At 36.3% G+C, this 15,645-nt stretch overlaps 1 protein-coding gene across 1 annotated transcript in view; it reads right to left on the bottom strand.

Moving 5' to 3' along the window:
- Positions 1-2,891: 2,891 nt before the first annotated feature.
- Positions 2,892-15,645, bottom strand: part of SLC16A10 (solute carrier family 16 member 10) — a 45,372-nt gene continuing 32,618 nt past the window's right edge. Inside the window, exons 2-6 of the mRNA XM_072408768.1 lie at positions 11,415-11,559; positions 9,345-9,747; positions 8,677-8,820; positions 7,364-7,592; positions 2,892-6,415 (exon numbers count right to left, since the gene is read on the bottom strand). Coding sequence (XP_072264869.1) covers positions 6,183-6,415; positions 7,364-7,592; positions 8,677-8,820; positions 9,345-9,747; positions 11,415-11,559 — 1,154 coding nt within the window. The 3' untranslated portion in view covers positions 2,892-6,182. The remainder of the gene's footprint in view (positions 6,416-7,363; positions 7,593-8,676; positions 8,821-9,344; positions 9,748-11,414; positions 11,560-15,645) is intronic.

Below are 15,645 nucleotides of genomic sequence, written 5' to 3'. Positions count from 1 at the left end.
ATAGCATCATAGCAACCGCCCCTACTAAAAAATCTACCTCACCTTATATTTCATGAAGATTCCCATTTAAAAAAAAAATCCTCACTTTCTATTTCATTAAAATTCCTACCGTGTTTCCCCGATGATAAGGCAGGGCCATCAAATAAGACAGCCCCCCCTTTTTAGGTAAAAATGAAAAATGGGAAAATAAGGCATCCCCCTGAAAATAAGCCCTAGAGCATATTTTGGCCTTCAAAAAAAATAAGACAGTGTCTTATCATCGGGGAAACAGGGTATTAGGATTAGCCGTTGAAACCTGTAGAAACAAGCATACCCTTACAAAAAATGTTGTTACAAGAGTTTTATACTGGAGTGGTGCAAAGTGAAGAAACGTCGTCACGATATCTCCTTCAACATGGTATCCTGGTTGAGGAAAATTCTTTCCGCAAGTGCGATGGCCCAGTGATGTTGATGAACAAGAGGTCCATAGCCAAAGTTTAAGTGCCAAAGCTTACTGCTAGATCCACAAATACTGTGGTTAGTTCAATTACTGTCGGGAAGTCTGCTCCGAAATGGTATCTGTCGCTAGGAGAGGAAAGCTGAATTGTACACCATATAGACACACTATAGTAGGAATCACACTATACTAGAACTTTATAGTGCTAGGAATCACACTATAGCAGCACCAATAATTTATTAGTTGGCAAATATTTTAAGTCATAGACCAGATCCATTTCAGGTTTGCTGGATCACCCAGGTTCTCCCATAACAGTTAATTAAGTCCAGCCTTGGAAAGCTTGAATAAATAAAGCCCATTGTGTCACTTTTTTCACCATTGATTGTTCACAAGCTGGGAGCCTTAGCTAAAGTTTGACAGCTTATAAATTACTGCAGGGGGGGCTACAAAAAATAAGTCAAGACTTGGCACGTTATATATTAGACATTAGCAGGGCTTTAGACCCTGGCAAAACACTTAGTAGTACTGGAGTAGATAACTCTGGATGACATTTTAAGTTATATATTTATACAGTCTATTTCTGCCTTGGATTCAACCCAGGCACTTGGTAATGTATTTGGTTGGAAAGTTGGTGCTAGAGCTGCTTGCTCCTTAAAATACTCGTGCTATGTCATAACTAATAATATATATTTAACAGACAAGGCATATTACCTGTGAGGATCTGCCTGTATCAGATAGTATTTATCATATACTATTTTGAAACTTATGGCTAAGTTCTGATGACCAGCTGAAAACCGAGGTGTTAACTGCTCCCAGGAGCTGACTTTTAACTGGAATCCAGGAACATTTCTTAGCAGTTTTGACAGATGTCTGAAAGCAGTTGCTTCATAGGTTTTTTTCTTGCATGGCTTAAACTGGTCAGTACATTATGAAATAACTGCATCCCTGCTGTACTCCCAACTCATTTAGACTAGTGTGCAACTGCAGCTGTCAGCTGCCCCTCTCCAACTGTTCAATGTACAGCGCTGCGTAAAATGTTGGCGCTAAATAAATCCTGTTTAATAATAATAACTACTATGCTGTCAAACACAATTCAGTAAGTTTAAGTGGGATTGAGGTGAAGACAGAAAAGCAACCAAATGACCAGAAACCACTTTCGTGCTTTCAGGAACTGCAATGCAACTCACAGAAGCCGCTTGCTCAAAATCGTTTCCAGCCCACTTCTATTCAGTTGAATGGGAGCTGTTGAGAGAGTGGGTGAGCCTGCAGCAGAATGCTGTGGTCAGCCTTAAGTCTGAAATGGCTCTCAAAAATGCTTGGAAAAGCATTGAAGTGATCCTTTTTAGGTTTGTGGAAATGGTCAAGTGGCAGAGTGGTCTGAGCTGATGCATGATGCTTCTGAAAAACTACAATGTCACTGCAGGCAAATGCTGTTCAACAAAAAGATTTTAATCGCTTCAGTTTGTTTTACTGATAACCAGAGATAAGGGGTAGTTGAGCACTGCTTGACAGCAGTGAACCAAAGTAATTTTGTGTATAGACAACTGTCTGAACCCAGCCTTATATGTGTTATTCCCTGTCTATAATTACTAGAACAATGTTGTATTATTAGGTAGGTAAAATGTACATGTTTTGTTTAATAAATGAATAGCCAAGCAGGCAGCAGCAATTCAGCTAAATTACCCTTGCAGCCTGAAAAATGGGCACTGAAGTATGATAGGTTATCCAATTGTGGAATATTCAGCTTCTGTTTCATGCATGTAAAGCTGAAGTAAACATGGGTTCATTCTACAACTTAGTAAATGAGAACCAATAAATCTCTTACCTTAAAAGGTTAATAACCATTTCATTGCAAAAAGCTGGGGATACTTTATCCTGAACTGCTGCAGCCAACTGACCTACCAATTAACATCCCTTTGGAAGCATATCAGTTAGAAAAGTTTTTACAATCATTTATTTTTTTTTTCCCTAGTTCTAACATAAAACTTATACATTTTCATGCACTTCAAATAACCTGGTTTATTCATGTTCCTAAAGTACCAACTCTACTAGACTTTATTCAGAGCCCTATGTGCAACCTGGATCCAGAATCCATCAGGGTCCTTAGGTGTACATGGACAAGACTAACAATGGTACCCACAGGCACCACAATGTTCCTGAACTACAGCAGTATTGTTATTTTAGTCCAGGAAAAGTTCACTACAAAATATATATGTTGTATTTTATATAATATGAAAGAAGGACTGGTTGTTCTAGGTCTTATATACACCAATTAGGTGTTCAATGTATATAACAATTTGGTTACAGCAATGTCACTGGCTGGTCATATAAATCTTATTAACATATTGATAATAAAAAGACAAAAAACAATGACGTGGTAAAACTATCTGGATTTACAATAAAAAGGTTTGAAAATGTGCATATTTCTGCACAAAGAAAGGCACAAACATCTCACTTCATACTCCATTCAAGTTTAGTAATATTGTTCTACAATGTAAAGATACATACAGCAATGGATTGTATTGCAGAGATAAACGAATAGATAGAATACACACAAAAAAAATCTTAAAACAGACCTCTGAAAAGGAATGACAAGTATTTAATAGCAGACTATGTTGTGAAAATCCTTTCTTGAAGAAAGCAGAATTGTGGGCTCCCTTTAGCAGCTGGTCATGTGACAAATGCATCTAGTCTTTGATCCAGGATTAGGTGAAACTGCTGAACATCCAATTCTGTCTGATGTCATTCCTAAATGTGCAAATGCCATCTGACCGACAGCTAGAAGGACCCAATTTCACTATTTTTTCCATAAAAAGATGTTTTTCACAACCTAAACTATCAATAATTACAGCAATATGGCATACCAATTTGCTAAAATCAGACAAACATTGCTTCTAAGGTGACTTAAGAAAAGATCTGTATGCTGAGGTGGTCAGATTGGTATTTACAAGTACTCTTTGGCATATTTCAATCTCCCTGCTTACCAAGCTGAAAACCTGGATGTATTAATATTCTAGGTCTACTGTACATAGACCAGAGTAAACTATTCCCTCAAGTTCAAGCTGATGTGCAAAATGCAAAGCTTCTTTGGATAATGGATGGACGATTAGGTGTTCTTTGTATAATATATTATTTGAGTTTAAGGCACAAATTATGTCAGATGATCACAGTGACATAGTGACAGGACACTGAAAGAAGGGAAACATAAGGAATGCTTATTCTCCAGTTGAAACTAATACTTGTCATAGTGAAGAAGAGGCTGCTTCTTTACAATGCAAAGTAAACTTTCTATGTAACTATATCACCTATTCTATACAAACGTTAATTGATCACAATCTTCTTACATAACTGTATATTATAGTGACTCCCTGGGAATAATTAGGCTATATTCCTGAGTCCATATTATGAAATTTGCTGAAGTGTATTGGTCATATGCCTCAGCATGTTGTATGTAGTTTCACATTTTGTAAATTATTATTCACCCTTACAATTATAATATGCTTTTGGGCCCTATAAAACTTCACATTACAAGTGACAGGTGAGAATTCTATTCAAAGCTAAGGTAATCACAAAGAGTAATCTTTGAACTGTATACTATTTATTAAAATATATGTAATGAATGTAATAGGGATCTTTGAAAGTAAAAAAAAAAAACTAGTACTTCATGATCAAAGATAATCCACTCAACACTCAACAGTAAAGACATTTGATATTATTAAGCAATTTGAGTTCTGTTTCTGGAACGTAAACAAACAGACCCATATACTTGATGTCCACTCTGGTTTCGAACCAACCTCCTGTCTGTCAACCTACTGATGAACTGGTCAAAATGTTGGTGCCAGTCAGACCTAGAAAGAATCATAAGAACTGCTGATCCCACTGCTGGAGTTCACCAACCAGTTTTAATTCAGCACTGCAATTTCAGGGCTGTGTGAAAACATATTTTAAATTCCCCACCAAATATATTTAATACTTAATACAGTAACATACTCATACTGAAGTTAAAAAAATACTGCTTTTTTTTCTTTGTATGGCATTGGGAGCTTATTACACCTTTTCTTCAGGGTGTCCAAGAGATGGAAGATTTACTAGAAGCAGTTCCAATAAAAGACTATAATGAGTTTTTCAGAAAATAAAATAGCAAATAGGCATATTGCACTTAGGCATTGCAGTCAGTATAAAAGCTTCAGAAAAGTGGGCTGTATATATGTAAATGCTGCTAGCAACTGCGCATTATAAGGCAACTTGGTGCAACATGTATTACAATAGGAACAACGTAATATTGAATAGACTCAATTAAACTTGTCAAAGTACCCAAAATTAACTTCACAGTTTTGATGGCTGGATGAATAGTATATGTTTTGAGGATCTAACATAAAATTCTTTTAAAAAAGATATCAAACATAAATTGCATATTTTACAGTTTTTAAATGAGCCATGCAAATCTATTCAGCTTCCAAGCTATCTCCCATCATTGGCTTCAGATATAACTGGAATGCTGACCTCTAGTACTGTAGTCTAAGCCGCACATGCATTCTGACCACTAGCAAGTAGCTGCGTTGACAAATTTTGGCTTAAAAAAAAAATAAAAAAAACATGGTACATGTGTTACTCTTTAAAACATTTTTTCCACTCATTTGCATATTGTAGAGTTTTAGGAACTGAAATCCAATAAACAAAACAGAAACATGTTCGGTCACTGAGATTGAAAAATTGAGATTGATTATTGTTACTAAGAAAATTCCTACAGAGCCACACTGCCTGGCCAAAAAAATACTCTGATATTTTTATGTTTAATAGCCTTTTGCAATGTCACAACATTTATTTCCAGAGTTCACTCATTTTTTACCAAGAACATGTATTAATGATAAGAGAGTCAGACCACTGCCTAAAGTCTTCTCCAGCAAATCTCAAAGATTCTCAATGGGGTTAAGGTCTGGTCTTGGTGGCAAATCCATGTATGAAAATGATGTCTCGTGCTCCTTGCACCTCTCTTTCATAATTTGACCTGACATTGTCATTTTAGAATATGCCTTTACCATCAGGAAAGAAAAAAAACTCCTTGATGGAAAAAACCTGGCCTTTCAGTATATCCTGGTAGTCAGCTGATCTCATTTTGTAGGCCAAGGCTCCGTGAAACCCTAGGGGTCCTTTAGAGGTTGCAAAGGGTTCCTTGAGCAATGAGCTATTTGTGCCTCTCAGATCAATTCAACTGACACCAATCGTTGTTGATCGTTTTGGCTATATGTAAAGGAGAAATTCTTCCCCCCACTGGCCAGCAATGTAAGAAGCATTCTTCCTACTTACCACCAAGCTAATATACTGTGAGCTGAGGACATAGTAGGTATAGCAGGGGTTCCCTAAGACCTTGAATGTTCCCTGCTGTGTACATACCGTTTTGTGAACCTAGACCTTACCAAATGAACCAACCTAAGAAAAAAAGACATCATACTCAGGCTTGGGCACCTTTTTTGGCTAGGCAGTGTATACAGCAATGAGAAGTCAGAGCTTTGCTGATGATAAATAATACTTCTCTGTAATATTTTAGCTCATTAGTTCTGGCAACACATGTGCTTAGAGATTCAATGAGCTGCCATTGTAGGCTCAGTGGGTTGTGCATTTTAACAGCTCAGGACGATCATACAGCTTTGGCTTTGTAGCACCACTTCAAACATTCAGTCACTGACATAAAAAAGATAAAAAGAGATAAAAACAGTCTTGTTTTCTTTGTTTTAAAAAATCATGATTAAATGACAGAGACATTTTCTTTTTTGTCATTTTCGGCTGTGCCAGGTTTTAGTGGACTGGTGGTGTTATCCATATTCCTTTCTTCCTTTTCTCCATTCACTTTTGTTTTTTTCTGCATAGTCCTTTTGTGGACCCATGGGATAAGACATAGGATAAATCCACCAATTATAGGAGGAACACCTGCCAGGTAGAATGCTACATCATAAGAGCCAAGGCTGTCGCGCAGAAAACCTAGAGAGACCAAAAATTTGTTTAAGCAGCAGCAGCTATTTTTCTAACATGATAAAATATGCTATTCACAAACACATCAACCCTTACTGTTCATTGTTTTCAACACTATTCAATAAGGATTGTACACATTGTATAAAGTAACTAAACCATTAAATAAAAAAATTAAGAGCAGACAGACTATGTCTCTCTTGCCACAAAACAAACCTATCTGCCTATTCACAATTATTTAACTAAACTCACCTCTCTCCACTCTGACGCTGACATTTTCACCCAGTCCTCCCAGGGGTTTGGGATGTTAATTGCATATGGGAACCCATTTAATTCCCAACAGCCAGTTATGCCAGAATCATACATATGCGCACATCAGTGTACATTATAGCAAAGATTGCAGATAAATTTTGATTGTAGAAGAAACTCCCTGCTCGCAATGTTTTCATTCTTAGGTTCAGTTCTTCTTTAGGCGCCAATTCATAAATTCAGTAACCAGTAGCAATCAATCAAAGTTCACTCTGATGAAGTCTGACCAGTACAAGAGAAATCTGACTGTCTGCTACAGGTTATTATGTTAGGGGATTTAGTCTGTTCACCTCATTTATGAAAGCGGCCAACGGCTAAAAAGATCACCATTTTCTGTATGGAAGGATCAGCCTAATAGCTATTTTATGATTGCCAGTAAGCCTCACCCCATTAAAAGCAGATCATTCTATAGACTACAATTGGGATTAATGGCACTGTGATCCCCACTTTTGCACATTGGGATGTGGCAGGGGCTGCTACTGCCACATTTCTGGTTAACAATGGCTGCAATTTAAAGATAATTACAGTATGGGGATCAATCAGTGATCAACTCCATTAAAGAAAAAACAGATCACTCAAAGTCCCTAAAATTAATCTTTAGTACTATAAAGACTTTACCAAGGAATCTGAGACAAAAAACTTCCACTTTACCTGCAAAAGGAGGGCCAACAGTCATTGGAATAGACATGAATCCAAGTAGAAATCCAATGGCCTGAGATACATGCTGAGGTCCAACCAGTTCAAATGCAATAGGAGCCATAATACATATGAAGCAGCCATCAAACAAACCCATGAACAGGCAGACTGCAATCAATCCACCAAAGTTATGGCACACTGGTATCATCATTGACATTAATCCAATGAAGAAAAATGATATCACCTACAAGAAACAAGTATGATGTTATAAATATTATACATAAAGAATTATGCAGCAAGGATTGCAAATTGTATTGCACACGTTGAACATATAGATACTGTGTATGTATTTTAGGGTGCACCTATTCATTTTAAATGGACCTTCAATAACCATCAACACCACCATAAACAGTGCACTTGACCCTTAATGCACCACAGTTCATACATCAATATATATTGCTTTAGGTGAAAGGGCAAGTCTGTTTTTTGAAATTTAGGGGCCAAAGAAAATAAGTTGCTGCAACCTGCATCATGCAAAGAGAAAATAATGAACATGCAGATTTTAAAGGAGCCTAAAATGTATTCAGTGAGCTACAAAGACGTGCCATTATAAGCAGTCACACATACTGCACCATTACATAAGTACACTTGTAACTAAAAACTTGGCACAGCTATTGAAAAAAATAAGTTCAACATTTCAAAGGTATGTACTTCTGGAAATTTGGCCCCACATCTCTGTTTGTGAACGTCAACAAAACAGAAAAGAATTTGGTACAAACATTGTAAAATAATCTAAATAAATGAATAAGAAGGTGAAAAGGAACAATCTTTATTAAGGCAACAAAAATCACTGTAAGTCTGTGATCTACAGTAACAGGTCTGGTCCAGGGATTTGGTCCTTTATGTATAGTTTTCAAACTCTTTGCCTCCAACCATGAAGTGAGCACAATTTACTGCTGCAAGCTCCAAAATATTCTGATTAATATGCAGAAGTACAATTTAAGCAATCAAGTGACTAAAGCTGTACTGCTGTGGCTGTACTTTATTCAAGTGCTGAATCTCCGTTTCACAGCTCTCCAGCTCTTTTCATTGCTGTTTGCCCATAAAAGGATAGAAAAAGCAAAACATAAAAGCAAAAAAGCAAACTTGATAGTTAAATGCAACTACTTCTTTCCTTGCTTTCTCAGGCACAGGCAAGTGCACATGGCTCCGATAACATTGCCTTAGTTTCATCACAAGTTGCAGAGAAACTTTAACATTACCACTTTATTAATGTATTTATACTAATTTACTGTGGTGAATTACTTAAAAGCATTAAATCACAGTACCTGTAAGTATACTTTTTTGACTCCTGGAATATAATCTGCAACTCTGCCAAAAATCAGCCTTCCAACACCAGATGTGACTCCAATGCATAATAAAAGAACTTCCTCATTTATGTCTTCTCCCAGACGCTCTTTCACATGTTTCATCTGTAAAATTAAGACATGAACAATATTCAAATACTGCACACTATACAAATAACTACTGTACAGTATATGCATAGATCACTATCTCAACATAAAACAAGTTGGTATCTACATGTGTTGTTTACACATGTTAGGGAATGTCATTACCTGACAGAAGATAACACTATAAATTACTAAATAAGGTTATATGTCATAAGGCATAACTCCAGCCACAATTTTTTTTTCCTATTTATGAATAGAATGGAGGGAGTCCAAAACCTCTGCTGGGCTTTATTGCTCTATCCTTACTTCCTGGCTTGAGAGTACAGAGGAGAAACTGGAAGACAGGGATGGTGCCATCCCATTACAGGAAGTGCCTGTACAAGGACCTTTATGTCAGGATTACTTAGTACTATTTTATTGAAAGCTGTAAATTTGAAAACAATGACAATTCCTATTATAATTACATAACCATAATAAAAATTATATGAACCAATGAACAAAAAAAAAATGTACTATAGCTACAAATGTGAAATTTTACAACTTACCAAGTGAACATAAGGCACAAAGTAGCCAAAAAGCGCAGCTGGAATTCCAAATGCCCAAATACAGTAGCTTTTCGATTTAAAGACAGAAAAATTGAAGACCTTTGAACGCCTGTTGCTTTGTTTAGGTATGAGAGGCTTGTAGGTGAATCCAGCCAAAAAGAGAATAAACATGAGAATACACAAGACTCGAAGGGTGTTGTAAAGTCCCATTCCATCTAGTAAATAGCGCAGCAAAAAGGGCAACGAAACAGTAAACAGGCTGCTACCTGCAGTTACAATGCCATTGACCAGTCCTAGCCGTTTCTTGAAATAATGTCCCAAGATCACAAGAGATGGTTGGTAGGCAAATGAGCAGCCACAGGCAAATACTATACCATAGGTAAAATACAGCGGTTCTAAGCTCCTGTAAAAAGAGAGAAACAGAAACAAGAAGTTATGTGTTACAAAATGAGCAGACATCCATTTTTTTGTTGCTGGAACATCTAAACACAATGGGCTTTGGTTATTCCACTGCTTTTGTTGCCTCTCCACCCACAATATTATTCCAACCTTCGCTTCCCAAAGACAACTCTTAAAGAGAACTCTAAATTAAATCAGTTTCAATAATAACATATAGTAATATTTCACCTCTGATAACTTTCTATACGGTTATACTATAAAAATAGTGACTGTCTAGCATACAGCTCTAAAGAACTGATTATTATAACACCAAAGACAACATGGAAATGTTAAGTAGTTGTGTTTCTATTAAACAGAATATCAGATACACACAATGGTAAAATACAAATATGCGGACATGTTCACCTCCCAGAGGATTTGTAATCCCTTTAAACATCTATTGTACAGTAGAGCCGTTTATCGCGGGGTTACGTTCCAAAATCACCCGCGATAAACAAAAGTCCGCAATACATGGATGCCCAATTTTCCCCAACTGTACTAATGGCCAGCAGCCAATCACAACTGAATCCCAGTTGTGATTGGCTGCTCACTATTCGTTAAGTCAATCGGAATGCCCTCTTCATTGAATCCAAATAAATGGGGCATTCCAATTGGCCAGACTTGTTCCTCCTTTAACTCCCAGCATCCCCACACTGTGCTTTCCAATACATCATCACAGGTTTGCAGAGAACGCGATATGGAGGGGGACTACTGTATAATACAAAGTCCTTGCATGGCACAAACTTAGGAAGGGAAATTCTGAAGCTTCAAAGCTTTCTGTTTCATCTTTTGTCATCTGACATCACCAGACAATGCTTCCACATTATGCTTATCCTGATCCATCATCCAATGGACAGGATAGAGATAGGGAGGTGAAACGGGAAATTCAAAAGCTGAACAAAGAAATAGATGTGTTCCGCTTGGTTCTACTGTATGACTGGGGCCCATGAATCACAAGAATAAATAAACAGAATTCCAAATCCATCGCTAGACAGTTCACTTATATGTATTAAACCTTTTGCATGCAGTTTTGCTTTAAAGCAGTTTCTGATGTGACTGCCACATTTTTTATTGCATGCTCCTTTTTATTATAGCACTAAATAAAGATATAAAAGGTTTGCCACTAGAGGGTGCTCTGTATTTTACTTCCCTCAATACAACTGCTGAGATAAGATTTAAACCGTGTGGAATATGATTTGTTTTTAGTTGTTCAGCAGATTCCTAGACTTGGTGCAGGATAACTAAAATCACTTAAATCATTATTTTAGAACACCGATACATCACATATTAATAAGGACATTGACAACAAGACTTATGTTTTTTAACACATTTTGTTTAAATGATAAAACCAGCAATAAACATGTTTAATATATACAGTAGCTGTTTATATCGCCAGTGGAACAAATATTAATCAAAGAAATAATATTAAGGCTTAACCAAAGATTGTTTATATTGTGGTAACAAAAGTTTATATAGATAAAAGTAAGTAAGCAGAATGACCTCAACTTTTGGGTCTAGCGGTAAATGAATAATAAAACTACATCTGACAACTACAAAACTAACATCTGGCCAACTGGCAATAAGCCTTAAAGAAGGCATTTCAGCTTGGTAAATGACATAAAATATACTCACCTAACAAAAGAGCTGGAAAGAAGACCAATTATACCAACAGCAGCTCCTACTACTGCTGTCTTCCGACACCCGAACATGTCCGTAAATACACTGACCACAGGAGAGCAGAAGAAGATCATTCCCATTGACAAGGAGTTCACCCATGCTATGGAAACAAAAAGGATCGGCATTATTTAGGGGGACACAGAATAAAACTTTATGCAAATCCATAGTTTTTCTTTATTTATTTAATATAACAAACAATATATATTTCTTTTTAATTAGATAGTTATATATTACAAAATATTAACTGGTTTATTGCTAGTAATTTAGCCAGTGCAACTGTCCTTCCAGTCATAAGAAACATTCATATGAAAAAGTCACGTTAGACACTCGGAGAGACTCGTGTTACTTCCTTTATTAAAGAAAGACAAAGATGTTGTTTAATTCATGGTCATAAATTTCCAGATTTCTTCTAGAGCACATATGCTGTTTATTTAAAGAACTTAGGAAGTTGTTAGGCAGAAAGGAAGCTGTTAGGCAATATTCCAGAATTATAAAGGAAGATCATTCAATGGTTCCATTTTTTTATGTTGAACTCGGGGATGAAGCATTGCAGCTTTTATCACAAGGCATTCCACTAAACGGAAACTCATGACTATTTTTGTGATCTACATTTGAACAAATGCTAATGCATGAAAGGGGTTAAAACTTACAAATAAATGTATGGTGACAAAGACCTATTGTGCCTATTAAATCAGGACTATTGTACAGAAATAAAAAAGCCATTTATAACATTTTTTTTTTTTTTTGTGTCTGGGATTGTGTGAATCTGTCTGACGTTTTTTTAAATTGTATAGGCAAAACATGAATCTGCAAATTAAATTTTTTTTCTTTAACTGCAATGAATGTTTGCTTATTGTTAAATTTACTTTGCTTATTGATAAATATGACAATGTGTGTTGCATTGCTACACTGGATTGTTCATTAGGCAGAGAAAAAAGAAAATTAGTTTGCAGAGAAAAATTCATCTATGAGCAGAAAAATACTTTTGTAGCTTAGGGATAGAAGTAACAAAGAACTTATGAGCAATGTTGTGTTAGCTACCTCTGCTTTAAAAACTTTCAGTCTGCCATTTCAATATACATATTTAGGTGTGCAATCAGGTAATGCCTCTAGATGTCACACTGGCTTTAGAGCTGTAAAACCCAATTCATAAGAACAATGGAAGCCCAGCTTCCAAACCCTTGTATGCTCACAGGTTATGTGCGTTCAAAGCACACATACATACAGGTTGGTTCATAGCAACTTTTAACATGTCCACAAAATAGTATACCTTACGCACACTATTTGCCTATGTAAAGTGTAAAGTACAACAGATGGTTCCAGAGAGGCTGCTGCCAGATACATGTAAATCCTGTGACAGTGGTTATGGACCACTAATGTGAAGAAAGTTTTATTTGCTATTGATAAAGACCATAGATTCTGCTTTATTTATATTTTATTTATTAATATATTTAAAAAAAATAAGTATATGTGAAAGATTGAATATTGCCTACTCTAATGTTAAATATAATGATGAAAAAACATTAAGTACTACAGTACCGCCTGGCATGTGACTAGACGCCCGGTGACATCAATTTTCATTTTGGGTCCTAAATTAGTTCAACAAAACTACTACTAGTTCACTTCATATAATCTAATAATGTGATTGCATCCAGGGACAAGGACATAAGTGAATGAAGCAACAACATTCTAGTGTGCCCTGCCATGTACCTTAGTAACGGCTGAAAACTGATGTGTACATAGGTTACCATTCATACTATATACCTTCCACCAGCCCAAATAGTCATGGATACTCCTTGACTTGTTCCTTGCTGCAGTCACAAGCACTTTAAAGCAGAAGTAAACTCTGGTATACTAGCCTGTCCCCAACCTGTCACAGGGCAGCACCATCTTCTTGTATTTCTTCAGCCATCATGATTGGCACAAGGGAGTTAATTTAGTGCTGGCAACCGCGGGGAAGCCGGGATGAGCAGGGTATCCTGGCAACCAACATCTACAGCTCAGCGATTCTGACAGCTCAAGTGAGCGATCAGGCAGGTGAGAATGCCTTCATGATCGCAATTTTTTACATTTTACCAAAATTTTTATTGTGGTAGGATTACTGAAAAAGCAAAAGTATGAGAGTCATTGCATTATAAATATATGTTTTAAAGGTTTTGTAGGTAAAATAAGGTATGAACTGGGGACAATAACTTGGATGTGCCAAAATAAATATCTGAATAGTGGAATCAAATATTACATAAATGTTATTTTTATTTGTTTTTCTGACTATGCAGTCTTACTACATGTAAAAATGTTAGATTTTAACTCTTTTTCATTCTTCTATTTTACAATTCATTTTACTATTAAGACTAATAAATTACATACTACACAAAGCCAACTATTTGTTGGGTTTCACGGGACCTTTTTGAAGGTTTACATGTCAGATGACTGAATGAAATGTGATGGTCATTCATAGCCATGTCAAGCCCTTATAAAGACTGTTCTTCAACAAATCAAGAATGCTCACAGCTTCAGAGAGATATATACTAATCTTAATCAGTCCAGCACGCTGTGAAGCAATGCATCACGTGTTTGAGGGATGGTGGTGGTGTGTTTCATCTCTTTCCCTAAGGCAAGCTGCTGTCTTCTTGAATTCCTAACTGTATTTATTTTATCCATAGCAGTGGGGGATATCATGAGGGCAATATGTATAGGCCATGTTCACAAAAATTTTAAAGAGTAAACTTTAAAATAAAAACACAGAATGAACATTAGAAGGGTGTGGTGAAGATAATGAGAAGAAAAATAAAATGGGTGGGCCCAGCTATCCCGCTGTTTGATATGGTTGGCACCACTACTACCTGACAAATATTAGTAAAGAGGTACTTTAAGAATTGTACTGCCGTACAGGGCCTTTATGTGAATTCCTAAGGAAACATTTTTCATACCAAGCCTTTGAAATGAAAATTGTATGCTGGCACATATAAAGTACATGCTGGGAGAAACAAAAACATGAGAACAATAAACAGTTCTGTCTCCCATACATATTATGCTGCTTTATGTCTTTTTATCACTAAACTGTACAGGTGACAAGCCCTGAGAATTTATATATGTGGACACCTATATATACATTTATATATAATCGGACACCTGAGCAGAAAAAGAATATGCTGTGTATGGCAGGTCTACCCGTATACAATAATTTAAGTCAGACATGGGCAAACTACGGCCCGCGGGCAGTATATGACCCAAAAGGGATGTTTCTCCGGCCCTTTGGGTGGTCCGCAGCTCTGGCCGTTGCCACCCCAAGCGGAGTCAGGAGAAGGACCCCGGAACTTCTATATTGTTTTTGAAATTCAACTGTAATGAGTAGGCAAAATTATCCTGTAAACACAAAGTTGTACAACAGAAAATGTATATATTACCACTAGGGAGTTGTACAAAAACAACAATTTTATTCTCTGTCAGCAACCTATTAACCTTGTGCTGAGCATTTGATGCCCAGATGTCTCTGCAGGTCTTTTTTCCCTCACTCTTTTATCCTGTTATTTAGCATTTCGTACGTCACGTATACCACATGTAAGATCCAAAGTGCAATGCTTTAGAAAATTGGTTGAAGCTAAAATAAATAGTAGTTTTACAATATTTTTGACTTTATGTATGTATTTTATTCTTTATTTTCATTTGGATTTTAGTGTAATTTACCAAACTATGGAAATTATCTGCCAAGCTTTTATTACCTAAGATGACCAGTGCAAAAAATGATTTAAGTAGTGCACACAATACACACGCTCAATAATTATTGTGGGAAATAGTCATTAGTGATAGGTTCCAACAATATCAAAATAAATAACCATAAATATATATATCCAGTTGTGTCCTCCCTATTAAGAAATAACAGAGGTTGTTTGTTACAGCCATTTTGTGCTTTGAAATGGTAAATCACTAAACAAAGTTTGGGGAAAACTTTTCTTGCTATATTAGTGTTGTGCCTGGGACAATCATAAAAATTTGTCTGGGGAAACAAAAATCTGGAGTGTCTGCCTTTAGGGTATTCTGTCAGAACATAGACAGAATATGGGACTAATAAATGATGAATGCTAAATCTAAAGGTATCTTAACCTCCTGAGCATTACACTGAGGTCTAGATTTCTGTACCAAAAGTGACCCATTGTTTTTCATGAAATTTTTTTTTTAAATTGTA

Source organism: Pyxicephalus adspersus, chromosome 4 (genome assembly GCF_032062135.1).
Source record: "Pyxicephalus adspersus chromosome 4, UCB_Pads_2.0, whole genome shotgun sequence".
In the NCBI taxonomy this organism is placed as follows: domain Eukaryota; kingdom Metazoa; phylum Chordata; class Amphibia; order Anura; family Pyxicephalidae; genus Pyxicephalus; species Pyxicephalus adspersus.
This window is presented reverse-complemented; position numbering and strand designations above follow the sequence as displayed.